Genomic DNA, 27,660 nt, shown 5'->3' on the forward strand with positions numbered 1-27,660 from the left:
GTGCCATGGTAGCTCTCCTAGGAGCTGCGAAATGTCTCGTATTCGAGTCTGTCTGGTTGTCTTCCGTTGTGGTGGGGGGGCGTCGTCCTCGAGATCTCTGTATTCTGTGGGCCATATCGATAGTGACGCCTCTGGTCGGACGGTCTCCACCAAGTAGAGCTGTGATGGGCTGAGTCTCCATCGTATGTGCTCTAGTCCGTCTTGAATCATGTGTGGCTCCTGTGTCTGTGGCTGCATCCCTCCTCGTCGTCGTCTCGTCTCATTGATCCATGTTGCTCTCATGTCGTCGATCTCCTCCTCCTCTACCCCGACATGTCCAGGAGCATACTCAAGTGTGTAGAAATCCTATGACGTGTCGCTAGGCTCGGTCTACCCTTGCTCTCATGCTCTCCTGCTTTGTGATCTGATGCAGAAGGTCTCTCTATGTTGTCTGATCTCCATCAGATAGAGCCCAATGCAGACTTGGTCCTTGAAGTGAATCAGTCGAGAGAGAGGTCCGAAGCCATGTCCCTCTTGGAAGAGGGAATGATAGCGTCCTCGGATCTCATAGTAGACCGGATAGGTACATAGGAAATGCTCGTCCATCTCTAGCTCCCCCAAAGTGCACAATCTACAAATCCGTTGCTCCCTAGGTGTACATGTGACTCATCCTCAGTTGATGGGATGAGACCTGCATCTGCGCAATAGCAACTGTACAATCTCCACTGTCTCTCCACTGTCTCTCCTCGGTAGGTTAAGAAGTTGTATTAATGAAGTGCTGGCCATGAGGTGTTAAAAACCATGACCTTGGTCTTGCCAAGATTAACTGTGAGATCCCTCTCTTTGCAAAACACCTCTAGGGCATCTAGATGTCTTTGTAGGCCTGCCGCGGAGGAGGATAGATGGACTATGACATCTGTGTACAATAATATATGTATCATCAGGTCGGCCAGTTGCGATCCTTCGCCTCCTAGGCAGTCAATGAATGTCTTGATCTCATCAATATATAGCCCAAATAGTGTCCCGCTTCACCCCTATCGTGCTCTCGACCCAACTTGACAGGCCTCTACGAGCACGTACTCTCCCACTAATTGTTTCATATAGCTCATCACCCCCCAAATCATGACATTTGGAATCTGCGTCTCCTATAGTTGTCTGATCATGTGAGATCGTGGGATTGTGTCAAAGGACTTTCAAAAGTCTACAAAGAAGGTGTAGACTCTCTGGAATCTCGATCTTGCCTCCTTAATGACTGCCCACAAAGTGAAGATATGATCCAGAGTGGAATGTTGTCTCTAGCCTGTCCCAAAGCTCGCTGCCCATGTGCCTTTGTGTGGGAGTTGATCTCTCTCTCTAGTACCGACCTATAAATCTTGGCCAGTGTATGACCAATCATGAGAGTGCGGTAGTTCCCTGTATCCATGGGATCTCCCGCTTTGTGTATCGGCACAATGGTGGTGGTACTCCAAGCAAGAAGGAAGCCATGACATACGGTGTGATTGAACATTTATGCTAGGATCGGGGCCAAGACGACGTGTCCATGTGCGAAGTGCTCGGGTCGTAACCCCTCATGATCCTAGGCTGTCCGATTGTGGAGCCGACGTAGTGCAGCTCTTGCATTCTGTGCAATGAATAGAATGCAAGTTGTAGGCTTGGGGAGAGTGGACATATTAGGTGGCTCCTGAGCCAGGACCTCATAGAGGGATGTCGTGTAGTGTGCCAGACATGTGGATCTATGATGGATATAGGTGGCTTCCCTTCGGATAAGAGCCCCCATGCAAAGGTGGGATCCCCTCCATGAAAACATCGGATCACCTCATCCGAGAGAGAGAGAGAGAGAGAGAGAGAGAGAGTTAAACGTCTGCGAGAGGCCTCGCAGGCCTATGAGACAAAGCGCGAATCCAAGAAGCACCTCATACAAGCCACTGAGGGCTGAAGCAAAGGGTTCACTAAGACCCTTGCTGAGAACTAAAAACTAAAAGCTGAAAAACTGAAAGCAAAGGCTAAAATGCTAACATGCTCAACTAGTGAACAAAATAGTAGAGTATCAAAGTAACAGGAGTGTGTCAGGCGCTCAGGGCTAGCACTCCTAGTACGTGCTTAGGTTCCATATATCCGGGTAACTTGTTGTCACTCTGATGAGGTGTGAGCTCTCGTATCTGTGGCCGTCGAGCTGTCTCGCGACGTGGGGGAGGGCGTGGTCTCCTCGATCTCTGGATCCGGTGTGCTATGTCAAGGGTGATGTCTCATCTCTGGCGGTCGCCTCTGAGAAGGGATGAGATAGACCGGACCTCGATCGTGCGTACTCTGGGCTCTCTCTGTGTCGCACGTGGAGAGTGTCCCTCGTGCACCTCTACCGCTGACCCATGATGCTCTCATCTCATCAAGCTTCTCTCCCTCGGCTATGCTGGTAGCTGACTTAGATGCATAAAAATATGTGACAAAAGTCTGTGATCTATCGGTGGTGACCTGTGGCATCAGCCCATGCTGCTCTCTGGCCTGCTGTCGCATCAGTGTGTCTCTCTGTCGGCGCATCTCAAGTAGGTAGAGCCCAACACAGACCTGATTGTGAAAATGTATCAACCGTATGAGTGGGCCAAAGCCCTGCCCCTCCTGAAAGAGGCAATGATATTGTCCTCGGATCTCATAGTAGACTAGGCAAACACAGAGAAAATGTTCTTCTGTCTTGATCTCCCCCATCTGGCATTGCGTGCAAGTCCTTTGCTCTCTGGGTATGCTTGCAGCTTTCCCTGCCTCAATCCGTAGCTGATGTGATGAGACTCGTAGCTGACCAATGGCGATCCTCAGTGCATGTGAAACTCTCCAGTCCTCAAGATATTGAGGTCTGATGACAAGACCGTGCTCTGATATCCTCAGGAAGTGATCACGGTAGAAATGGAGCTTGGTGGAGAGCTCCTCTCCCCCCCAAGCCCTAGATGTATGGAGCTGGAGGAGGTCCAACTGTATGATACGGTTGATCTCATCTCGTGGGATCATCTCGGGTGGTGCATCCAGGCTGTATTGAAAGGGAGGAAGTCTGTCCATCTGAATGCCGTGACTACCAAACCATGTGGATACCCTTGCGTACCATGCTGTATCGATACCACTCTCTGCTAGTTGCCTGGAGGACTCTAATGCTAGTCTCGGTAGTCTCCACTGGGGTAAGGACCAAACTCTGCGGAGAAATGTCACCGTTTGGAAGATGACATCAACCTGGAGGGGTGTCATGGCGAACTCTGCTTGTATAATTTGAAGAGGGACTGAGGGTTTACTCCGAATCATCCTGGATCCCATGGTCACTTGTAATCTCTCAAATCTCTTCCATTCCGTCGCTGAAATGTCACTCCCCCAGAAAGGTGCTGCGTACATAGCAGTGAGTCTCACCAGTGTGTCAAAGAGCCAGCCCTTCGTCGAGGGGTCTTGGAAGTGTGCTTGGAAGCATTGTCTCTCTAGTAGGACCAGAGCACCTGGTCCTCGTGTGAGTCGTGCCGTACCTGCATGCATCATCGTGAAACTTGGTCCAGTGAACACTATCCCTAAATATGTGTAGGACTGCACTATCTCCACAGGCTCGCCCCGGTATGTGAAACTATGGTGACGGGATATTGCTGCTCGCGAGGTGTTGAAGATCATAATTTTGGTCTTCCCAAGGTTCACTGTCAAGTTTCTCTCCCTGCAGAACATCTCCAGAGCCTCTAGATGTTTCTGCAGCCCCTCTACAGAGGATGATATGAGGACTATGTCATCGGCATACAACAATATCTGCACCATCATGTCAGCTAGGAGCGAACCTTGTCCGCCTAGTCGATTGACAAAAGAAGTGATCTCGTCGATATAGAGCCCGAAGAGAGTTGGTGATAGGGGGCAGTCTTTCTTTATTGTGATGGTGCTCTCAATCCAGTCTAATAAGCCTCTTGGGACACGTATCCTCCGTCTGACAGACTCATATAAACTCATGACCCCCCAAATCATGATGGGAGGGAGCTGTAGTTCCTGTAATCTCCTGATCAGGCGAGAGCGTGGGACAGTGTCAAATGCCTTACGAAAGTCTACGAAGCAAGTGTAGACTTTCTGATGCCTAGACTTCGCCTCCTCAATAATAGCCCTCAAGGTGAAAATGTGATCCAGGGTGGAGTGCTGTCTCTGAAATCCTGCCTGCCCAAGTGCCTGCTGTCCGTGGCCCTTTGTGTGACTGCCGATCTCCCTCTCTAGTACCGATCCATAGTTCATCTTTCCATGCAAGCATATCTGCTGTCCCCTTCGTGATTTGTTGTGTAAACTCCGCATGTTTCCCTTGTACTGTTGTTTGCAAAGCTGCCATTTCCTTTTTGAGTTGTTCATTCTCTGATTTCAGCATCTCAATGGTCTTGCATCCTTCCTCTGACGTCCCCTTTGCATTTGTGAGCTGCTGCAATTGTTCTTTGATGGTGTTCAGCTCCTCGTTAAGAGGTGGCTGAAACTCCCCTTCTTCCCAATGTGCACTTGCCTTCAATTGATCATTTTCATTTTGGAGGGCAGCAACATGGGTCCCCAGTGTCTCAATTTTTGAGATCAAATTACTGTTTTTTTCATGTAGAACACAAGTCATGTCCTGCATCATTTTACCTTTCTCACATGTCCATCTGTTTTGCATCTCCTCTTGCCATTTCTTCATATTAGTGATACCAGGTTAGTTGTTCTTGCCTTTAAGTCTGCTGCTAAATCAAACGAAGCAATACCAGGTCCCAAGGTGAAATCCTCTTGCATAGCTGCCTTCTTTGGTTTCTTTATATGCTGGATTTGTGGCTGGTTCCTTTATATCTTCATCCTAGCTGAAGGAATCTTGGCCACCTTCCCTCTTTCCTGGTCTGATTAGCCATTCTGACCTCGGCTCCGTCTTCTTTTAAACCAACCACCTAACCTCCCCACCCACTGAGCCCCCAAAATGGGGGAGGTGTACCGTCAGGGCCGGAGAGCTGCCACAGGGGCATATTTGGGATGCAAGACAGGACTGTCACATAGGCAGCATGCAAGCTGCAGTGTGGACACCAAAGGAGGATGTCAAAAGGCTGTGCGGAGGCCTTGAAGCTTGGACAGGGTTGCGAGACAGAGGCAGCATCAGTCTGGAGCAGAGAAGACCGTGCAAGGACAGCCAACATGGGGCGTCAGGACCTTGACGTAGGCCTGCAGGCAGATCTGTAGCAGACAGGAAACCAGCAGCAGACAGGGAGAGTCTTCAAGGCTGCCACAGGGCATCCAGGCATCAACTTTGGGCAGACTTGTGTCTGCAGAACTGGTCAGGAGCAGACTGGTTGGCCAGTCGGCAGTCTGAGTTGGCTGACTTGGCAGGGCATTCAGCCCTATATAAGGGCCCCAGGCAGGGGAGTTCCCATTCAGGTTTTGGGGTTTTTGGTTTCTCAGATTGGGCTGTCTACACAGCAGCAGGGAGGTCTAGAACACCTGCAACAGATACTCACATCAACAGATACTCACATCAGGCTGCCTTCACAGCAGCAAGGAGGACAGGAATGAGGGAAGACTTGTGCCTCACCATTGGCCGCATACAAAAGCAGCAAGGAGGACAGGAATGAGGGAAGACTTGTGACAAGCTTCTGCTGTGGGGAGTGTTGGCTATAGGAAGCAATCTCCACCCGTATTTTCTAACATTATGTGGGGGACAATCATCGATCATTATTTTTACTTTTTACTCCTTAATATTTTCATGCATTCTCATTCAGATATGGGTACCATCCTCACGATAAACCTGTACTTCTATGTACTTTTCAGTACCTTTAAGCTGTAACACCTGCACCAACTCTACTTGTTTTTTGGGGGTTTATTTGGAGCTTTAGCTGCTATTGTTTGATTTTTTGGGCAGTTCAAGCAGAATGGTCTTTGCATAAACATTTAAAGCAAAGAATTTCTTGCTTAGCTTTTTCATAATCTTGTTTTTAAAAAAGTGGATACCTTTGCATTTGGAGTCTCTTGGGCTGCACCCAGGAAAGTCCCTTTTTTAATTGCCCCTTGCTTTTTAAATTGAGAAATTTATTGAATCTGGGAACAAAGCTAGTTTGATTAAAGCATAGTTTCAATTTGAGACCTTCCCGTTGTATCATCATAGATTTGGACATACTGGATAACTTCTTCAAAGGTTGTGGATGAATTTCTTCTCACGGTTATCTTGTAAGTCTCTCTTAGACCTCTCACGAAATCCCTTATGTTTTGAAACTTCTCAATGGCTTTCAGTTTGAGGACTGCTTCTATATAAGTAGCTATATATTACACTAACGAGTTTTGCCCATACAACTATCCCAAGCTTCTCATGCCCTCTCAAGCTCATTTTCAGCCAAATTTCCTTCAGCAATACTTGTTGAAATTCAGGCGAATACCTTGGGATTTTGTCAATCTCTCTAAGGCTCATCCACCATGTCTATGCTATATTACCTAAGGAAAGACTGGTTTCCACGACTTGATTTTCAAGATTGTGTATTTCTAAGTCTGAAAATTTTGCCATTTTTGTAAAAATGTATCGATAGCATTCTTATTTTGTTCTTTTTCTTTCCCATTACAAATCGGTGGTTTCAAGTCTTTCAAGCCATTTTCTTTGAAAAAAAAAAAGTCTTTCAAGCCATTTGAGGTTTCTGTAAGTCAAGAGGTAGATGCTTGCCGTGGAGGAGTTGAGAATATGTCTCTAGGAGTTACAATTGGAGAATCTAATAACTGAGAGTGCTTCAGTTAGAGTTTTTAATGATCATTGATAACCTCTAACTGAGTCTCAGGCAACTCAACCCACCCGAGTATCACAAGTGCCATAAGATTCGGCTCTAAAGTTGTGGACCAATCATCCAAGTAGAACATGTACAAGAGGTTGTTAATGTAAAAACTGATGATTAATTCTCTTCAAGATTGGGGCCAACTGTTGCACTGTTGAGATGTTAATTCCTACCTAACTTCCAAGTATCGCTTTGCCTGACGCTTTTGGCTCTAGGAATTCACCTAAAACTTAGGATCTTTCCTCGTAAAAGTGCCCCCGTGAGAAATCCACTTGACTGTGTTTATTGATTTTAGCACTTGAGGCTAGGCAATGGCACTCTAGAATTGTGTAGAGCCTCACCAAGCATGCAATGGTCCCTTCCAAAAAGAATACCATTGTCTAAGAATGTTGCATTAAGTAGGTCGTACCCGTGGTGAATTGGCATATGCGTTGTCACCTACCCAGCGTTTGTAACTGCAAGTAATATTCCAAAGCCTTCACCACAAAGAGAAAATAAAGTATGCCAAGGGGTAGTCATGGCGAATTGAGAGGGAGAGGAAGAAGGGATCGCCTGTGTTTCTTGATGAAAGTTTGCTCATAATTATGGGGCACAGGGCTGAAATGCCTCTGATCCAATGCTTGGAGAAAACTAGTATGGTCATGGTTCTCTCTTGACGGGCGTATTGCCTGTTGTTTGCATGTGATGAATGAGGCTGGGAGTAATGGCCTAAAGTTGAGGAGCAAAACCTTAGCTAAGATCTTATAGGCAGTATATAGAAGGATGATCTAGCATCGCTAGAGAATCTTAGCTCTTTTCCTCTTGTTGGGGGTGAGGCAGATCTCTCCATGAGATAGGGAAGGGGACATTATCCTAGCGTCAAATTATCCTCGAATTGAAGGTCGGGATGGGTGGATATTAAGTCCTAGAAGTGCCTGAAGAAGGCAAGAGGATATTCCATCTGGGCATTTGCGTCTTGATGAGGCCTTCAAGGTCTTCAACAACTGTGTGCATGTTAAAACTGGTTTCCAAGCACCTCATCATATCCTAGGTGGGCATTGTGGGAACTTGTGACCAAATCTCTCTTACCTCCACTTCGCTTGGAGGTATTAGCTTGGTAATTGGCTGGAGGGAAAGTGTCATATGCAGAACCTCTAGAGTGTCTATATGCAATTGGTGATCACTAAAGTAGAGTCTCTATGGAGGGCTTAGCTTTGAATAACTGGTTGGAGAAAATGGTGGTCCTATCCAGAACCTCTGGAGGGTCCATATGCAATTGGTTGCCATCTTTCAGTTGCTAGAGTGGAGTCTGTGATGACCCTATGGATTGAAAGAAGCGGTGGAGAAGAAAAATTATCCCTAGGTTCTCTCTTCATGGGAAGAATCTTTGACAAGGTGTCTCCCTCAAGTTTTTTTAGGGGAATTTGGGTTGTCGAAGTCTCCTTCAATAATGTCGGAGTGCATCTTGAGCAAGCAGCTCGTAATATGCCTCCGAAAGGGCTCCTCCTATTGTCGATATGCTGGAGCATAGACATTCAAGATGCAAATCCTAAGAATCTCAACTCCAAAGTTCAACCCAGACTGCTTTACCAATAATCAAGTCTCCTTGGTCAAAGACCTCTAAAGGCCTGGATCTTCCTAAGGTGTTTTATGAGGGTGGGCCGACTGTGCATGATGAGCTTTATCATCTGCTCTCTGAGGAGAGTGATCATGAACCAAGTGCATGCCTTGGCTAGATGGTCAAACTCTCTGCATCTGAGACACTGGGTTGCAAACCTATCACCTCAACACGCTACAGGAACTCTCTGCCACTCATTTTCTCCAAGATAATTTTTGATGGGGTCTTCAAAACTAGTTCCAGCTGTGGCGCCGCATCAACTATACCCGTGGTCAAGAATGCCTCAAGAGAGAGGACTGGTGACGAGGAGATTTGGGAGGCAACACGCAGGGTGAGATGTGGGTTGGAGCAGCTCCCAACAAATCATAAATCTTGACCTGTTATCATTTTATTGTCTGTTAGAGCAGTGTTTGAACAGAAGGAACTATGGACGATGATGACTTGTGGTAGGCATTGAGAACTATGCTCCCAGATTTATCTGGGGAGGATAAGTCTTCTTGAGAATGTGTGTTCTGCATTGCTGTTTTCTTTCTTTTTAGATTGAGCATAAACAGATATTGGATTCGACAATATCTGTTTTACGAACAAAGCACCAAGAAATAATGGGCTGATAGTGGTGAATTTTCATTGGACTAATTATTCAGCATGTGCTCACAATGCAGGCAGCCTTTGGGAAAGCTGCTTTGACTGGCTTCGCATTGATTACCTATCTCCTACTTGGACTCGGAGTGGTCAGTGCTTCTTACTTGCTCACAACACAAATAACTCGTAAATAGTTTTAAAGTGATAAGGTCTGCTATATGGGATTTTAGGCTTCTCAGGTTAATATTTTTTAGCTTACCTGGCATTTTCCTCAAGTGGTAGTCTTCTGGGTATTCTTCCGGCAAGCTTTCAGCAGGTTTTTATTAATTGCTAACTTCCACCTTTTTTATGGGGGCATATATCTACAGCTGGGAGGACCTTTGTCTCTTCCATGGGGGCTTTATATTTTGATCTGCCAGGTAAATTCGAATTTCAAATCATAATTGTAGAGAAACTGAAAGTTGAGATGCGATCCTTTTCATGTTATCCTGCAATGTCTGCAGAGAGATCCAGAAAAGCCATGCTTGAATGATGTGAGTGAGGTGGGAACTTGGAGACAGGGAGCTTTTGCACTCGCGGTTATGCTGGTTGTTCTGACATTATTGCCACTTTGGGATGGGCTTTCTGAAGAACTTGGCATAGGACTAGGCACCCCTTTGATTTAGAAGTACAATGATGTACATAGTCTATGACAAATTGTTTTGTTGAGCCCGGAGCTGCACATGCGCTCTCCTTTACAGTACATCACAGCTGAACTGTGGCCCTTTGTAGTTTCATAATATTTTTCCTGATTGCGGCCATGAAAAGGTTCATATTTAATATAATGAGCTTCAGTTAATACAATGGCAGCAGCTTCTCATAAATTGATGTGGATGAAAAATGTGCAGCTGATAATGTTCAACACCTCTTGCAATATCATGTCAATACAAAATTACTCTGTCTAATTAACTTGTCTGCTGAAAATGCAGAATATACTGAAAGTTTATTGACACGAGTGCTAATGTGATTATCAAGAAGCAATGTTTTCATTCTTGGCAGATTCTATGGGGAAGATCTCTCTCTCTCTCTCTTCTCCCTGTCTTTCCCTCCAAGGTAGTTCTGGTATGCGTACCATACGGAAATTAGTTTTCATACGATATAATGCGGTATGTTCCATACTGTACGGTATGCATACCCAAAAAGTTTTTATTTTTGGGGGGGTATCTTTTCTGCATTTTATTACTAATATTTTTGTTTTTGTCGTAAAGGGAGTTCTGATGTGTCTCCCTTCGTTAAATGTATACCTGTAATTACAACACACCTAAAAATCCATTCACTGCTTTAATTTGATTTGGTCCTTGTTTGTGCGCACTTGCCGCCGCCTCCATTCTCATTCCATCTCAAGGCTGATTGCTACCTGTTCTTTCAGCGCACATAGCCCTCTTTGCTCATCCTCCTCCTCCAAGTTGTGGTTGTTCCCACGGTTCACACAGCCCCGTAGACTGTAGATTGTAGACTCTGAGTCGTGACTTGTTGCTTTATTATGTTCTACAATCTTGATCTTGTAATTGGTTTCTACTTTAAGCTTTTGGTTTTCTAGTTGAATCTCTTTGTGTATTATTGAGTTCCATGTATGATGTACATACATCCATACAAAATATGGAAGAATGTACTCATTTGTAAATGGTGATTTATCATTGCATTCCATGGACATGGTTACTAGTATATTCCCCCCCTCCCCACTTCTTACTTCTATAGGGAAGAAAAAAATAATTTACAAAGGGCTGGTACTTGAGGTACCTTAAAAGTGTTTCCCATACGTCACACGTATTGGTATTCGTGCCCTACATATGGTACCCAACGTATAGTACCACCTTGTTTCCCAAACCTTCACTCGTCACACATGCCAACTCATACCCACACCACACCCATGTTATATTCACCCACTCAAGTGTCCTTGTGAGGCCTCTTGTCCCTCTTTTTATTTTTCTTCTCAGTTGATCAGCTTTGTGAGGTGGAACAAGACTTGAATTTTACTTTATCTTCCTTGTTGAAATGAAGGCTGCACTTGATGCAATTCTGTTTCAAGGGCAACTAGACATTGATGCACTTTTTGTAGTAGATAAGCTTTGATGTATGAGATCAAGCTGTGAAATTTGGAGTAGCATAACAATGTGCTTATGTACATGACATCAAGGCCAATTGTCGATGCACAACAGTTTTCACATCGTGCTTATGACCAGTTACTTTAAAACTTTGATAACTCACAAGACAAAGTTTTAGCCAAGGAAAGTCTATTGTCTAGACGATGCAAGGTGTAACCTAGAGTTTCCTCAAGCACACTTATGCATCTTGGGATGGTTTCCAGTGTAGGTGAGGACTGTTTTTCTTTTTCAAAATAAGTATTTTTGTATTCCAAGTTTTTGGGTGGCTTGCATGCTAATAGCATAGGGCATATTTAACACTAGTTTGGTAGCAAAGCAGGACTTAAAACTATCCTTTTGCGTTTTGGTAAAAAATACACAAGTTGATCTAGCTAATGTTTTTTAGGATTCCCTCTATTGAGCTTTAGTAGACTCATAAACTGTTTTTAACAGATGTAAGGAACACAAAAAAGCATCATGGATGATTACCAAGTGTCCACAAATGTATAGTAATATAATTTTTCACTTGGGCAAGATACTAGGTTTCACAACAAGTCTCATTTTTATAATTTTGAATTATCCATAATTGTTCTACATATAAGTATTTTTGTTAGTAGCACTTATTCATGACTAGAGCCACTCTATGACTATAATTTTGACCTTTGAAGGTTCGTATCATATCACTTGATCCTCGTATCTTGAAATTAGCATAAATTGTGGCGTGACCAATGGTCAAACTAGTGTTTGAATTTGATGTTTAAAATGATATTAGGTTTCCTAAAAACTTAGGCTACTCCATAATATCATATTGAAGACATATGCAAAGTATGGTTGAGTTTTGAACTTGCTAGACATGTCAAAGAATGTGCTAAAGATCCATTTCGAGTCCATAAATCATAGTAAGTATGATTATCTAAGTCTAAAAGCAATCCAAACATATGTGTTATAGTTATTATTACGCTATGGGTCTTAGAAACTATTAAAAAGCTCATTCTAATCAAGAAGTATGGCCATTTTATCTAAAAGCAACTTGAAATTTTGGCTGATAGCTCGACTTTAAAACTTTAGATAAATCCAAAGTCATAGTGTGAGTTCCAATCCATAATAATTTTTTCATCATATAAGCTAATATGGTCAATACTCAAATCCCAAAATACCTTATCAAAGCCCTAGAATAATTTTAGAAAGTGGCCAAGTTATTAGGAGATAAAGTGTCCTAGGACATTCTGTCCTATTACCAAACTAGTGTAAAACAAAATGTGTATGCCTAGATGTTACTTGTGCATGTGTGTTGGTGTTCAAGTTGAAGGCCTTCAAAAAGGCAAGTGTTAATGAGTAATGCCTTTCATGTTTGTGTAGTGCGCTGAAAAGTCTATGAAATAGGATTTTAGATTTGAAGCTATTAAGAGCATTGGGATTGGTTGCTACAGTATCCTCCATTTAGAGATGTATATAAATATCAAATATTTTTCATATATAAGGAGTATAAAATGTGATTCTTGGTGACTACTTTTTTCAGCAAGCAACCATGCATTCAAACAGGGGCCCTAAAAAGAAGAGCAAAATATGACAAAGAAAAGGCTTGATTGGGAGCATTAAAAGGTATAGGTATGGGATTAGTATGTATATAGACTATGTTTTGTTGTGAGATTGTGTTGGCATAACCATATTAATCAAGAGGAAGTCATATTCTTAACTATGCAAATAAACAAACACTTCTAAGCTTTATGTCACCTTTGATAGACACACATTGATTATACCATTAGTATAAATCCTTGTTGGTAGCCGTAAAAAACTTATTGATGGATTGACGTTTGACGAGTATCATTAGAAAATGGTAAGATTGCTAAGATTGTTTCCTTCATGGACTTGTAATGATATACTTTATTTTATAGCAGTGTTGTTAGCTACTACAACCTTCTTGACAAATCAACAATTAAATTAACAGTTTTGAGTTAAGATTTATCTTTCCTAATTATTAATGTGTGTCTGTGCGTGCATGGTGTGTGTGTGTGTGTGTGTCTGTGCACATGCTCATGTGTGTGTGTGCACGCACGCACGTGCGTATTGATGCACACATACACACATATGCACACAAATGCATGCAAATATCCCCTTCATGCACATTTTACGTGCACAAATTTAAAAAATGCCCATTTATTGAAGCAACGAATTGTGATTTAAGTCCATAATGTACATTCATTGAATCAATTAAATTAATTGAAATAAAAAGCATGAGGGTTGTTAGGTCTCTAGAGGGTTTTTTGAAGTCCTCATGAGGTAATTTTGTGCACATGCACATACATGTGTAATGCACATCTTCAATATCCCCTTTTAAAAGGCACTTCGTAAGAATGAAAAACACGAAAAATGAGGGACACAACCATTTCTCCTAGTCGTTGAGTCTAGTGTATGCCAAGATGTGTTTGAAATTTGAGAATTTGTCCATGTTGAGGAGGTTGGTAAAAACATACCCCTTGTTAATGCTAAGGGGCTTGGAGAAGATGTGTGTTTACAATGTGTTGGACAATAAATAGGTATGAAGGACCTTTATCTTAATAGTTTGGAGATTTTCTATAATGAAATCGTAGTGGACATCTATGTTTACACCTAGCATGTAAAATTAGATTCTCGGTTAGTTCCTTATTGTTTGTTCATTATTGTTAATGTTAGATTCTTGGTTAGTACATTATTGTTAATGTTGTCAAAGAAAGGATGGTGGAATCCCTTGAAAAAATATCATTTTTTGTGAAGTAACTAAATTTCTTGACACGGAGCAACCTTGGTGTTTTGCTTTACTTGATAATAATGCTACAGCTAGTTTTTTTTCTCTTTGTGATAAAAGAAACCCGGCTCCAAGACTAAACATATGGGCATTAGTTGATCTTATGGCATTAGCTTATATCACCATAGTTAATTAAATATGTTTTAGAATTTGTTGGAGGGACCGGGGTAGAGAGTGGGAGATGACTAATTGTACATTAGAGAGTGGAATGGATAAGAGATGAGTAATTGTACACTATGTTGTATATATATCTTCAACCATATGGATTAGTTTTAGGACTTGACCCTATGCCTCTATGGAGTAATTTAGACACTCTTAACACACGCTCTTAGTTTGCACTAGATGAGTAGAGCTACATGTCCATTTGAACTTTGAACCAAAAACTTTATCCAACATGTGGTAAAAATTGATTATATGGCATGTGGGTGATGTGGTAGTGTGTGTTCACATGCTATTTACCAAAATGTTCTTGTGTCGCATTGAGTGCTTGGATTGAATTAATGACTTGGTGTTAGGTCACTAGAGCTTGGGTCTAGTGGGCTCGAATTGAGACCATATAGAGAGAAGGGAAAAGGTTTTGGTTGACACCAATAGGAGAAGAAGTGCACCTCAAAACTTTATAGAGAGATGACAATCAGCGAGAGTAGTCTAGCAATCAACGAGGAGTTAAGAAGGCGGCTGGCTTGACCAGCTTAGCCCAAAAGAGAGTTTAAAGTATATAATGATAGAGTGTGAGTTGTAACAAGATTTTGATCCCAATCGTCTTGTTGTTGTGTGTAAAGGATAATAAGGTACAGTCTGAGCTGTTGGCTCATAGAGTCCTAAGTCTACGCCGAGGCGAGCATGATTGAGCAGAGAGTCAAGTGTTCTGGTTTATAGCTACCCCATAGCTACAAGCTATTCATACTTAGACTATTGGAAATTAATATAGTTTCTTATGTATTGAATTGTGTTATATTCCTATTTCACTCACATTTCCACTTGAATGAGATATAACCGTCCTCATATGGTTTGCCGACGTAGCACAAAATCCCCCATTTGTTAGCAATATTTTATTAGAAAATTCTCTAAAATCTACACCTTGCACGGAGTAGGAAGCCCATCAAAAAAAAAAAAGAATTGCTAGAGCGAGCATCTTCTTATAAAGTACACTGAGTTGGGCATAGGAAATTCAAGTCAAATTTGGGGTGAGAGAAAAGGTCGTCAACATTTGGAGATCTTGTTAGGGATAGACCTACTGAAAGGTTGAGTGGGGAATTGAGTGGATTGGGGAAAGGAGTAGTAGAACTGAGTGCATAGATTCTGCTCTTTGTGAATATATACATGCGCAATTAGTATTTCCTCAACACCATTCTTACCATCTATTGATATGAAATCTTTGACCTTGGCCTTGCAAGAGTCCCAAAACATATTATTTGACCGTGGTTTTTTTCTCCTTGTTGATTGCATCAACCTTTCATCACAACTAGCATTTGCTCATTACCATTTGCATTCACCAAGTTGACAACCTTTATAAATGACATGCAAGCTATAGGTCGATGAGAAAGAACTCTCACCTCTATGTCAAGGCCTTTTGCATTATGATTTACACATTGTTTTGCATTGGGACTCCTTGATTTGCCTGTTGCCATCGATGATTCGTTGAAGAGAAATGAACTTTGATTCGTGAAAGAGAATTGAACTTGAAAATGGGGGAGAAGCAAGTGGGAGAACTAGCTTAGGACAGAGATTCCTTGGTTCATGAAAGAGATTCGAACATGTTAATTGGTGAAAAGTAGAAAAACTAGTTTAGGAGAGAAAGAAGAAAACAAATTTAGAAGAGAAAGAAGAAAACCAATTTAGAAGAGAAAAAAGACTTAAATCCCCCTTAAATCCTTGATTCATGAAAGAAAATTGAACATGCTAATGGTTGAAAATCCAAGGGGAAAATTAGTTTAGGAGGTAAGCCACATGATCTCTTTCAAAGATGACATTTCAAGTTTAGAATCTTGCAAGGTCATTTCATTTATTATTTACAATTGTATATCCATTAAACTATTGTTTGTTTGTGGAACTATGCTATTTTCTTAAAATTTCCCCAACATTATGTTGGCCCTCTTGTGATTGGTAGAGAGGAATTTTTCATTTTGGCCAAAAGGCCCCAAAATGAGTTCCCTATTTTCGTAATGGCAATCACCTTTGACCATTGTTTACTACATGTAGTGTTGTGTTCTTCTACTAGCATACAAGGGTGTCAGAATTGCCTTCATTATACAATGGGTATGTCACTTTTGAGTCAAATGTTTGAAATGGATGAAACCTTAGATGACCATTTTTGGGTGAAATATTCAACCAGTTCCATGGATTTTTTTTTGGGTGTCGTTAGGATGAGTAGATACGTGGGATATTTGAGATGTAATAATTTGGATTTCCTCTACTTAGACCGTAAAGGTCTAGTGATTAATACACTTTGGAAAGGGAATCTTTAAAAGTCTCCTTTACTTGTATTCATTAATCCTAGCTTGGGAACTTTGCAACCTAAACTTTGTTCAAAGATTGTTGAATGTGCTCTTCAGTGTGGTGCTCTTATTTACTACTATTTGTGGCATACCACATGATATATGCTATTCACTTGGCCATGCATGACCATCCATCTGAAAAAGTTGAGAAAAAGATTTATGATGCTGGTTCTGGAAGAACACATAGAAACAAGGCAGTTGACTTGATAGAGGCTACATTGCAAGAAGCAAATATAAACTCTCCAAAGATGGAAAGACCATTCACTAAGCTAGTTAGTGCAAGATGGAAAGGGGTATGGGCATCCCCTCTAAAGAGAATGAGCATGAAATATACAATTGTGGCAACACAAAGGGTTGTGGGTAAAAAGAGAACCTAACTACAAATCTATTATAGAGAGATGAAAGTTGAAGATTGTAATTGGGAAATTAAAAGAACTAGTCCCCATAGTAACATGCTTTGGGATCTTACGAGGCATGAACAAAAGATGTGGAGCTTTAATTGTGTGAAATGTCTCATGATGATGTTTTTTAAAATTATATCAAATGTTTGAATGATATTTTTTTAAATTGTATCAAATGTCTGAATGCTTTAGGAGCATGTTCTCATGATAGTTACTCCATGTGTTTTTTAAAATTATATGAATGTCTCATGATGATGTTTTTGGCCCTGTAAGGGTCCTATGGGGTTGTGGTGTTAGTTTTTGTAAATTAGAGCCATTGTTTGGGGAGGCGTTCATTTGGTCAGTTTGACCAAGTGTTAGTCGGGTGTAAGTGTGGTTTAGTGAGTGCTTATGGCTTTAAGAGGTGGGTTAGGGTTTTTTAGGGTTTGCATTTTTTGTTTTGTTGTGAGGTGGTGAATGCATTTGTCTCCTTCCTTGTTTGGCGACTGGTGCTCTTGCGGCTGGTGGCTCTCCTCAACGGCTTTCATGGTGAAAAAATGTTTACTGCATTCAGAGAGACTTGTGTTGAACCATTCAAGAGAGCATATTGCTTCCTCACCATGCCAATGTTGTTCATATCGTGTGACCAGTATAGAAACTAGGAGACAACATTCTACACAAGAACCTCATCAAGGACTTGTGCCCTTATCAACTACTCTATGTTATTATAGCCTTTCAGAATTCAAAACATCCACTTCTATTATTCAAAAGACACTCCTTATCATAAAAATCATCATATACTAAAGCTACACTCTAATACATAAAAAATAACGCATGAGCTTTATGAGGGCTCGGTAATCGATGTAGAGGCGCATTGACTTATTCTTTTTTTCCATAAGTAGTACAGGAGATCCGAAAGGGCTGCGACTGGGCCGAATGTGACCTTTGTCGAGTAGTTCGGTCACCTGTCTTTGGATTTCTTCATTTTGAGTGTAAGAAACCTAATAAGGAGGTTCCGACGATGGATTACTACCAGGAATAACTTCAATTGGGTGATCCACTGGTCGTCGAGGTGGTAACTTCTTTGGCAATTCTTGTGGAAAAATATCCAAATAGGGCTAGAAAAAAGGTTGGTTGAGGTATTCAGGAGGATCCTTTGTTGGTGTCTCCTCTACTGCCATAACCAACAGAAGTGAAGTCTTTACTTGACGTTTACGAATCCACTTCTTTACTTGTAGGACAGAGGCAACTGGGATTGAAGGAGAGTCCCTAGAACCAGTTAGCTCAATAAGTTTTCCCTGGTGGACAAACTGGATAGTATGGCTGCAAAAACTGATTGATGGATCATAGTTGTAGAGCCACTGTTGTCCAAGTATGACATCGTACCGAGAAAGAGACATGATGTCAAAGTTCAACTTGTCCGTATAATGTTGGATGTGAAAAGACAAGTTTTTGATCCTGGTGTTGCACAAGAAAGTAGTTCCATTTGCGAGTTCAATCTGATAGTCCATGGAACTAGGATTGGTGGTCAACCGAAGTTTGTCGACCATAGAACTAGCTAGGAAGTTATGAGAGCAGCCATTGTCGATGAGGATAGTGACCGTTGTTCCACGAATCGATCCTTGAACACAAAGTACTTGAGTAGCCAGGGAAGGTTCGGGGTTGCTAGCAAGACTCATGTGGATGGTATTTGCCATTCGAACAGCTTTACCTTTCTTGTCTTGTGCTGCGGTAGCATCTTCTATTTGGGAAGTGCTAGGTTCCATATTGGAATTTTGCTTTGGTCGCTTGGGACAATCGAACCATCTATGGTCGCCTGTACAGATGGTACAAAGTCCTTTTGTGCTGGAGTTGTTCTTCTTGTCAGTGGTCGCACCTTTATGTTGGTGATGATGGTAATGACTTTGTGAAGAAGAAGAGGCACGATCCTTGGAGGGGTGCTTCTGTTGGAATCCAGCATATGATTTCTGAGACTTGTGGGGATCTTGAGACTATCGCTGACCTTGATTACCTGAAATTTTTCTAAACCTGGGATTATCTTGAGGGCGAGCACCTTTGGCCATAGTAGAGTTCTGTGTTCGATTAGCACACTCTGCTTCCCTGTGTTTGGAAAATCTGTAATGCACTCTGCATAAGCAATAGCGCCAGCTGTGGTGGTGATGTTTGCTTTAAGGACATCAATGTGTAACGAGGGATTTAGGCCTGAGATGAAAGCATGAAGGCGATCATCCTCAATTAAACCATCAATCTCCAGCACCAATGTGATGAACTGAGAGATGTAGGAAGATAAGGAGCCTGTTTGCTCCAATTGTCACAGTTTTGAACGTGCTTGGAAGTCCGCATTGGCAGGTATGAACTGCTTACGGAGCACGTGTTCAAAACATTCCTAAGTTAACACACTTTTGCCACTTTTGCCGTCCTTTAAGCGTCGTTGCCACCATAGACAAGCTGTATCCTTGAGGAGGGAGGCTGCCAAGGCAACTTTTGCCTTCAGTGAGGTCAACAGTATCAAAGTACATGCGCAGTTTTGCGAGCCATTGGTCAACTGTTCGGCGATTTCGTTGACCAGTGTAGGCTTCCGGAAGTTTAATGTCAAGTCTTTTAGTTTTGGAAGCTTGGAGCAAACGGTAGAGAGCACGGAGTTCAGTGTTTTCTACCTCTGGTGGGAATGAGTCCACATAGTCGTCTGGTTGCGTCACGTCATCCTCTGTATGTGTGGTACTGCAAGAATCTTGGAGTTGTTGGACTTTCTAAACCAAGTTAGAGATGCTGTCCTGAAGTTGGGAAATTTGAAGTTGAAGTAGTGCTTCGCTTGGGTAGTTGACTTCAGAGGTCTTTTTTGGACTTGAGTCGCTGATCTCCGGAGAGGCTGCACGCGAGCGTTGCGACATATCTGAGGTCCCTGTGAGAAAAGCACGAACTTGCGCTCTAGTTTGTACCATCCCTGGAAGAAGATTCGGGCTGCTCCCTGAGGTTGCTCATGTTGGAGGGGGCAGGAGAAGCAGGATGGAACCAGCCGTGGAAATCTGGTAAAGAAGGTTCTGTCTGAGGTAACACTGGTGATGCCGAAATGGGTGTTATTGCTCGTGAGAGTACAGGGGTAGGTTGCAGAGTCCACTGATCTGAGAAGGGATAAGGAGCTGCTGTCGGAAGTGGAGGATATCTAGGAGAAGGAGTGCCTTCAGAGTGTAAATACTGTCTTGGGGAAGGTACAACCTGTATAGGAGGATATTTGGGAGCTAAAGGAGGTGGAGAGTACCCTGGAGATGCTGAAGCTGAGGGCTAAAAATCTCTCCAAAGATGGATAGCAAACTTGTGAGGAATATCGGGTTTTGGGTATCTACGTGTCTCGTGGAACACAAGCTGGACTGTGCTGAGGAAGTAATGTAATTCAGGTGCCGCACGCAGAAGGTATAGGATGTGGTCCAAATCACTGGAAGGGCATGTGACACAGAAGACCCACGATGCAAAAGCTCCAAAATGGGCTGGTTGTGCAATCTCAACACGATATTGTGTGGTAGATGATGCTGAGGTGTCCTTGAAGGGACGGATGAATTACCAGGGGTTTCCATGCTTTAAGGAAGCGGCTTTCATTTGCTGTAATTTGATAATAAGCGTCAAATGACAATATGAAAGAGAATCCTTAGCAATAGAATGGAAAGAATCCACCTGGCATAGATTTAATCTGCCAATTAGTTGTGTAGAAAAGGCCCGCAGATCACTGTCCGGAGGTCCATGTTGCTGTCCTTGCAAATCCGCGTGGATGTGTGAACAAGAAATAGGTGCCTGGTAGACTTTCGAGGCAGATAGGGACATTGGCAGAGACTGGGTGCAGAAAAGGCAGATTTCGTGCAACCAATCACGCTTTTCCTGCGTTGGAATCAGAGGCAAGTACCGGTGGGGTGCAAGGAGCAAATCTGGGCCTGGCTGGTCAGGATTGGAAGGCAGCAAAAGGACGCTTTTCACAGGCTAAGGTGGCGAGATAAGCGAGCAGGAATCAAGCTGGTCTGAATCGCGATAGAGGGCAGAACAGCTGCTGGGCAAAGGCAGGTATGGTGGCGAAAAAGGGGCAGCCTGCTTGCTTGTGGTGAAATTGGCTGCGTGCTTCCAAGGCTGAATCGCGGCAGCAAGGGCAGTGATCTAGCACTGAAAGACTGGCAGGAACCCAGGGCAGCAAACCGGCTAATGGGGGGGTGCTGCGTATGGCGTGGAAGGGAGGCGAATCCTACGTGACGAAAATCCGTACGGGCGTCAATCGTGGATCGTCATTTTTGTGTGTGGCTGCCTAGGTTGGGTGGTTGCCAAAAATTAAAGTGTGGGTTTGATTAACCCTTGGGTAGTCTAGGGTAAGGCCTAAGGTATGGGGCTGGGTTTTCGTTTTTAGCCCCTCTAGGTATCCTTTAATAAGGTGCTTGGTGCCAAAAGGTGTGCCTATTCTAAGGGGTGTGACCCTTGGAATAGGTGTACCTTTACATGAAGGGGTGTGACCCTGTTTTCAAAAGGGGTGTCCCCACATGAAGAGGTGTGTCCTTTTTTCCACGATGGGGTGTGCCCCTTGGGTGAGGAGTCAAAACTCTTCATCAAAAGGTGTGTCCGATGGTGGAGAAGGTGCGTCCCTTGGTTTTGGGACAACCCAAGCACATGAAAAGACATGATTTTTGTCGTGTCCATTCACATCAACTCGTGATGTGTGGGAGATGGAGAGGCCATTGATGACTTTAGGCAGGGTTGGCGCTAAAATTTTTTACGCTCATTCTCTCCATCTCTTCCATGCACAATGTGCACGGATATCCTTCTAGCGGAAAAAGATGTATCAGATAGGCGCTAGAAGGTGGGGGGCATTTCCTACAGGCAGGAGCGAAATTTGCTCTGATACCACTGTAGGAAATCCTAGATTTACTATATTTAGAAATGTGCTAAGGAACAGAAAGGAGACTGAAATAGTAGAGAACAAGGAATATTTGTATCGCTTGAGTGTCTGTAGTATCTGTAGTGTCATCCATACAATTGGGCCTCTCTTATATAGAGAGTGAAGAGTCACACATGAAAAGGTGTGTACTCCAAAGTGTATGTGCATGAAGAGGTGTGTACCCCTTGTGAAGGGTGTGACCCTTGATGAGAGGGTACATTACAACGGGAGTGTCTCTTCAATAAAATGTCTCTTGTGAAGGGTTGTGCCTCATAGGAAGTGTCCCATCAAAAAGGCATACCCTTCCACAAGTGTCAATTCATCAGACCATCCATAAGTCTAAGATATAGAGAAAGGAATACGTCACTGATCGTGACACTCAAGGGCCATGGTTGAGGCATGGTTTATAAACTAACGTTTTGGGAGTCCATTAGAGACAGGCTGTTTTCTTTCAGACAATGGAATTCATTTCCTGCAGTCAGGCACAATCATTGAGTTTGTATTCAGTAAGCCCATCCAAGATCTTTGATCAAGGAGAGTTGATATTAGTTCCTCATAAAGGGCTGTGTGTGCCCTTCATATAGGGATGTGTGTCCCATGAGCAGGTGGGTGGGTCGGCCACTATGCAGGCTGGTTGGCCAGCTTGTTGCACTGAACTAGGGAGGGGCTGGGTGTTAGAGATTAACAGTGAATGGGCCTTGCTTGCGATAGCGGAAAGAAAATGAATCCACAAGATCACACCCAGATCTAGATATGTGCACACAAGCAGGTAATAATTCCATGCACAGAACTGAAGTAGACAACGATGTGTAGCAACCAAGGTAGGTTCACAGATAGGACAACGATATGGATACAAACGTGCACTCACAACCTACACCACGTGGACAGCGGATGCTGCTCCACTGGCACAGCATGTACCAGTGTCCATGGGAAAAGTGAAGATATGTTACAACACAGGACAGTGCAGCTTTTGTACACAGACTGACCCATTTTGATGTAGTTTACTAGATGGTATTTTGGCTGTCTGATATGATATACATAGCTCTTCTGATCTGCATTTTTGCTTCAAGTTTACTTGCGCATATGTCATCCATAATGTACCTGAGCTTTGGTAGAGTTTTAAAAAGTTTCCCGCTATAGGGTTTTAACTGTAAGAAGCTAGATCCCCATTATGCTTAACACTTTCTTCAGACAATATATGGCAATTCTTCGACTAACAAAAAGATGTGCTAGACAAAAGCATGCATAGGGACAGCAGAAATAGTCTCTACACTTACTATATGCAATGTAAACCACACATTATATTATCATGTCATCACTCATCTTAATTACAATGACATAAATCATCATTGATCATTACAGATGTGCATTTGTGAGCTATCCCCATAGATCGGGTCATCGTTTGAACTCGCAAACTTTGTGAAGTATCCCCATAGATCGGGCCATCGATGGTTTTGAACCAATCCACATGAGCTGGTTTCAGAAATGAGTTAAGCGCCTCAATTTCATCTTTTCCAACAATACACCCTTCCACACAGGCATGCAACAAGAGTAGGAGCATCTTTAGCTGCTTTTGGCACTGAGGAGCAGCAGCACTTAGATTGTCTATCTGGAGTGCACCTTGGGTCAGCTTTGTACTATGAGCAGTTCCACATTGTTGAGCATGCCATACCCATTCTTTTGGCTGCCTACTTTGCCATGTATTTCTCTAGACTTGTTTGCACATGTTTGTGAGGGAGATCTAAGAGTATTGCAATCCATTGGAAACGGTTTAGCTACAGCAAGCACCCCCTCATATTTCTAACACAACTACAACATGATAAGTCTACCAACAAGGGAGTGATGACGGAGTTCCTTCAAGAATCCTGAGGAGAGTCTTCAGCACAAGGGGAGGGACGATGTGGCGATCTACCTAGATACAGTAGGAGAGGCATACATCGAGCTCACTGCTAAATAGGTTGGGACAAAGGTAGGCTACTGAGCTCACTGCTAAATAGGTTGGGACAAAGGTAGGTTGCCTTGTCGCAGCAAAATGATTTGCTGCAACCACAGCAAGTCCACCAAAATAGACCCAATGATCTCTCCATCCAACTGACCTTGGTTCTCAACTTTGATTCTTCTACCAACTTCTAGCCTCACTTTGGTTCTTGACCATCAGGCTGCCACAACTCATCTACAACTGTTGGATGCTCTCCATGATGCAGCCACAAGCATGTAGACTTCAAGTATTGTACAATACACCCTGGTGAGCTGATTCTTGCCAGCCCACTGCTTATTGTTGACCACTAACATGGTCAACCTAACTGGCCATGTGATTTGGTGGGTGTGCTCAACCCAAAGACGCCATGGATTTCAGCACTTTGGTCTCTTCATGACAGCATGCCAGGACTTTACTGGCATTGATCCTGAATGCAGCTCTTGGACTATCTAATTCCTTCTACATGTGCACATGTTGGCACTAAACTTTTCATGTTTGACAGTAAGTAAAGTTAACTAATTGCTGCTAGCCACCCATAAAAGCCCATCCGACCTGGGTAGTCTCCATGAAACTAGCTCACTCTGGCCGCCCAATCCAGACCAATTGGTCCATGCAAACTTGTCCATGCCAACTTGTGGCTCACGCCTACTTGAGCTTCCCAAAGGTCGACAAAGTACCCTAACTTAAGTAGCATTCCCTGGCAATGGCCAGAATATGAGTAAATATATCAGAGGCATTGAATGGACATCACATTGAGGTATTTATTCCTTTAAACAAGGTATTTATTCCTTGGTAAGACAAGGTGCGGACAAAAAGTTGAATTTGTACGATTGGATATGTTCTAGTCTTATAAACTAATCTGAAAGTGAATGGCATGGTTGCAATTTTAAAAAAGAAAGAGCTATATTCAAAAGTTTTGGCATGACTGCTGAAATGAAAACTATTAGATTACATTCAGCAGTGATCTGATTCTGTGAGTACTAGTTTTTGCTAGATTATTTGAAGGATTACAGAAAGTGAATTTCAGTGTCATCAAACCTTTATTCGCTAAAAGTTTAGAGGAATAAATACCTCAATGTGATGTCCATTCAATGCCTCTGATATATTTACTCATATTCTGGCCATTGCGAGGGAATGCTACTTAAGTTAGGGTGCTTTGTCGACCTTTGGGAAGCTCAAGTAGGCATGAGCCACAAGTTGGCATGGACAAGTTTGCATGGACCAATTGGTCTGGATTGGGCAGCCAGAGTGAGCTAGTTTCATGGAGACCACCCAGGTCGGATGGGCTTTTATGGGTGGCTAGCAGCAATTAGCTAACTTTACTTACTGTCAAACATGAAAAGTTTATAAGACAAGGTGCGGACAAAAAGTTGAATTTGTACGCTCTTCAGTCGCACAAAACAAATGAAAAATCTATTTATCAGTTCATCCAGCAGCTCTTGAGTACCATTCCTCTTCGCAAGTTTAGGAATTCTAGTACCCATAATTTTGGCCGCTTGTGCAGCCTTGCAAGGTTTTAACTTTGATGACTGCAACGTTGCCTCAATCCTAGGAGGAAGCTGGAGATACTTCACCCGGTTCTGTATAGGTCAAGGACAAGTTAGCCACTTTAAAGGGTGGTGTGTCCTGAGCAAACTAAGGACCTCAGCCAGATCTTATACATAAAGCTTGAGAACGCAAATAATTTTAGATGATGATCGGAATCTGGAATCCAAGGCAAAGAGTACAGAGCACCTTTTCAAAAATCATAGTCAGATTTTCCTTTGTTGTTGGGAAGGGGTTCTTGACTGCCAAACTCCGGAAGTAGTGGTACACTGCGAGCAGATCATCTCCACTATATACAGCCAACACTGCCAGCTGCATGTGCAGAAACAAGAATCTGAGGGATCAGAGGAAGGAGACTATGAAAGCTATTAATAATCTTAGATTATGGAAAAACTTTTCAAGAAAGCTCAATCTATTTCCAAGGTTAAAAGTAAGTTGATCCTCATTTCTCAGACTTCTACTATAAGCATAATGGCAAATCCTGCAGATAGACCTGATTGTGAGATTGGCGAATGGATGGCAAGTGTGATATTGCCTTTTGATAAAAGTCTGCTACAATTGAAACATTGATATTTCAAGGATCGCTCCCAAGAAGATGTTCTTTATAACGAGCAAAATCCCCAAGGTGAACCAAGCACTTATGGCACCATAGTTGACGTCTCCTCAAATCTAAAGTTTTTCTTTCATCATGGCTTGTGATTGGAATCCCATCAGCTAAATAAGTGGAAGCCCATACTTGGCCCTAAGCTTTGAGATCAGCTCATGATAGAAGCCAGACGATTCTAGAAGAAAACTTTTGAACACTGCCTGCACTGGTTCTCTCTGATCAAAATCCCATCAGCTAAATAAGTGGAAGCCCATAATTGGCCCTAAGCTTCGAGATCAGCTCATGAAAGAAGCCAGACGATTCTACAAGGAAACTTTTGAACACTGACTGCACTGGCTCTCTCTGTAGTAGTATTTTCTGCCCACTCTTGGAATTAGATGTTCCTGATAGTACTTGAGACTTGTTTCCACCATCTGAACCTTCACAGCACATCCCCAAATTTCCTTTTTCCTGAATACAAGAATCCAAAGCACCTGCGCATTGCACAGAGTCACTGCCCTCCATGTGTACTATTGTCTCACCTCCAAAATCTGCTCGAGTCTTCAGTCATACAGATAGTCCCAAATCAGATGAGGAGAGGGCCATGATGGCCAAGGTTCCTTATGCATCAGCGGTTGGGAGTCTTATGTATGCTATGATAGCTACTAGACCAGACATTGCATTTGCAATCGGAGTTGTTAGCCGGTGTAAGGCTAATCTAGGAAAGAGGCATTGGGAGGCAGTTAAGTGCATCATGAGGTACATGAAGGGTACCAAGGAGATGTGCATCTGCTTTGGTAGAGGAGATATGCGTGTACTTGGGTACACAGATTCAGACTATGCAAGGCATGTGGATAGTAGGAGATCCACTTCTGGTTATGTGTTCACCTTTGCAGGTGGTGCAGTGTCGTGGATGTCTCGTGCACAGAAGTGCATTGCTTTGTCTACCACAGAGGCTGAGTATGTTGCAGCCGCAGAGGGTTGCAAGGAGGCTATATGGCTTGATCGGCTAGTGGGAGATTTGGGGATTCATACAAGTGTACCGACATTGCATAGTGATTCCATGAGTGCTATTTTGCTAGCACGGAATTCGGTCTTTCATGCAAAGGCCAAACACATTGAGGTCATGTATCATTTCATCAGGGAGGTACTTGAGGACAAGTGCATAGAGCTTGTCAAGGTTCATACAGATGATAACCCTGCAGATATGCTGACAAAGAGTTTACCTAGTCAGTGGTTTGAGTATTGTCATGTATTGATGGGCATTGGATAGTATGCTCATTAGTTGTTCTCCCTTAAAGGCATATTGTCCTTTAAGTGGGAGGTTGTGGGGGTTAAAGGTCACTATGCCTTTACCTCGGTTATGTACAATACTCAAACACATATATAAATGAATGAAAAAGAAGATTAGGGTGTTCTGCACCCACCAAAAACTTGTGTGGCTCTCTGTTTCTCTCTTTCCCTCTTCTATTCTGCTTCCGTTGAGAGCACTCTCATAGAGGACTCGATCTATTGAGCTATTTGGACAGCCTCGTAAACTAGATCCTGTGGTTCAAACATATGCTGCTCGAGCGGCTGTTGGAAAACGTGAGGATGATCGGGAGAATTCAGGAAAGACAGCCCGATGTCTCCACCAAGTGTATGTGGAATGCTCTGGATCGGAGAACAACTCTAACCAAGAAGATCGCCCTCCCTTCATTTATTCATGGGCAATGCCCTAGCTTCGGTTACAGTTAGAACTACCATCGACACATGGATTGACATGTGGTCATACACGTGGACACTACCACATAATTAAAAAAAAAAACTAGGAATAATCACAAAACTCCCCTCAACTCAATCCTAAAGCACTGTCTCTAGGAGAGCCAGTGCTAACAAAACATAGCATAGCTATGTCCTAACATAACATACATGCATCACATAACTTCATATACACACACAACATA

General features: G+C 42.8%; 1 protein-coding gene and 1 long non-coding RNA gene across 2 annotated transcripts in view; one reads left to right on the plus strand and one right to left on the minus strand.

Annotated features, from left to right (window-relative positions):
- Positions 1-9,787, plus strand: part of EGY1 (Peptidase M50 family protein) — a 48,051-nt gene extending 38,264 nt beyond the window's left edge. The window contains exons 8-10 of the mRNA XM_087389871.1: positions 8,991-9,059; positions 9,279-9,329; positions 9,414-9,787. Of these exons, the coding sequence (XP_087245997.1) occupies positions 8,991-9,059; positions 9,279-9,329; positions 9,414-9,575 (282 nt within the window). The 3' untranslated portion in view covers positions 9,576-9,787. The remainder of the gene's footprint in view (positions 1-8,990; positions 9,060-9,278; positions 9,330-9,413) is intronic.
- Positions 9,788-24,975: 15,188 nt separating this feature from the next.
- On the minus strand, positions 24,976-26,268 carry LOC147890819 (uncharacterized). The gene is made up of 3 exons (XR_015542639.1): positions 25,622-26,268; positions 25,318-25,440; positions 24,976-25,163 (listed from the first exon to the last, which is right to left on the minus strand). It is a non-coding gene; the product is annotated as an uncharacterized LOC147890819 (long non-coding RNA).
- Positions 26,269-27,660: the final 1,392 nt, after the last annotated feature.

The sequence above is a fragment of the Dipteris shenzhenensis genome, chromosome 18 (genome assembly GCF_047967505.1).
Source record: "Dipteris shenzhenensis isolate YYH24624 ecotype China chromosome 18, Dip_SZ_1.0, whole genome shotgun sequence".
Lineage (NCBI taxonomy): Eukaryota > Viridiplantae > Streptophyta > Polypodiopsida > Gleicheniales > Dipteridaceae > Dipteris > Dipteris shenzhenensis.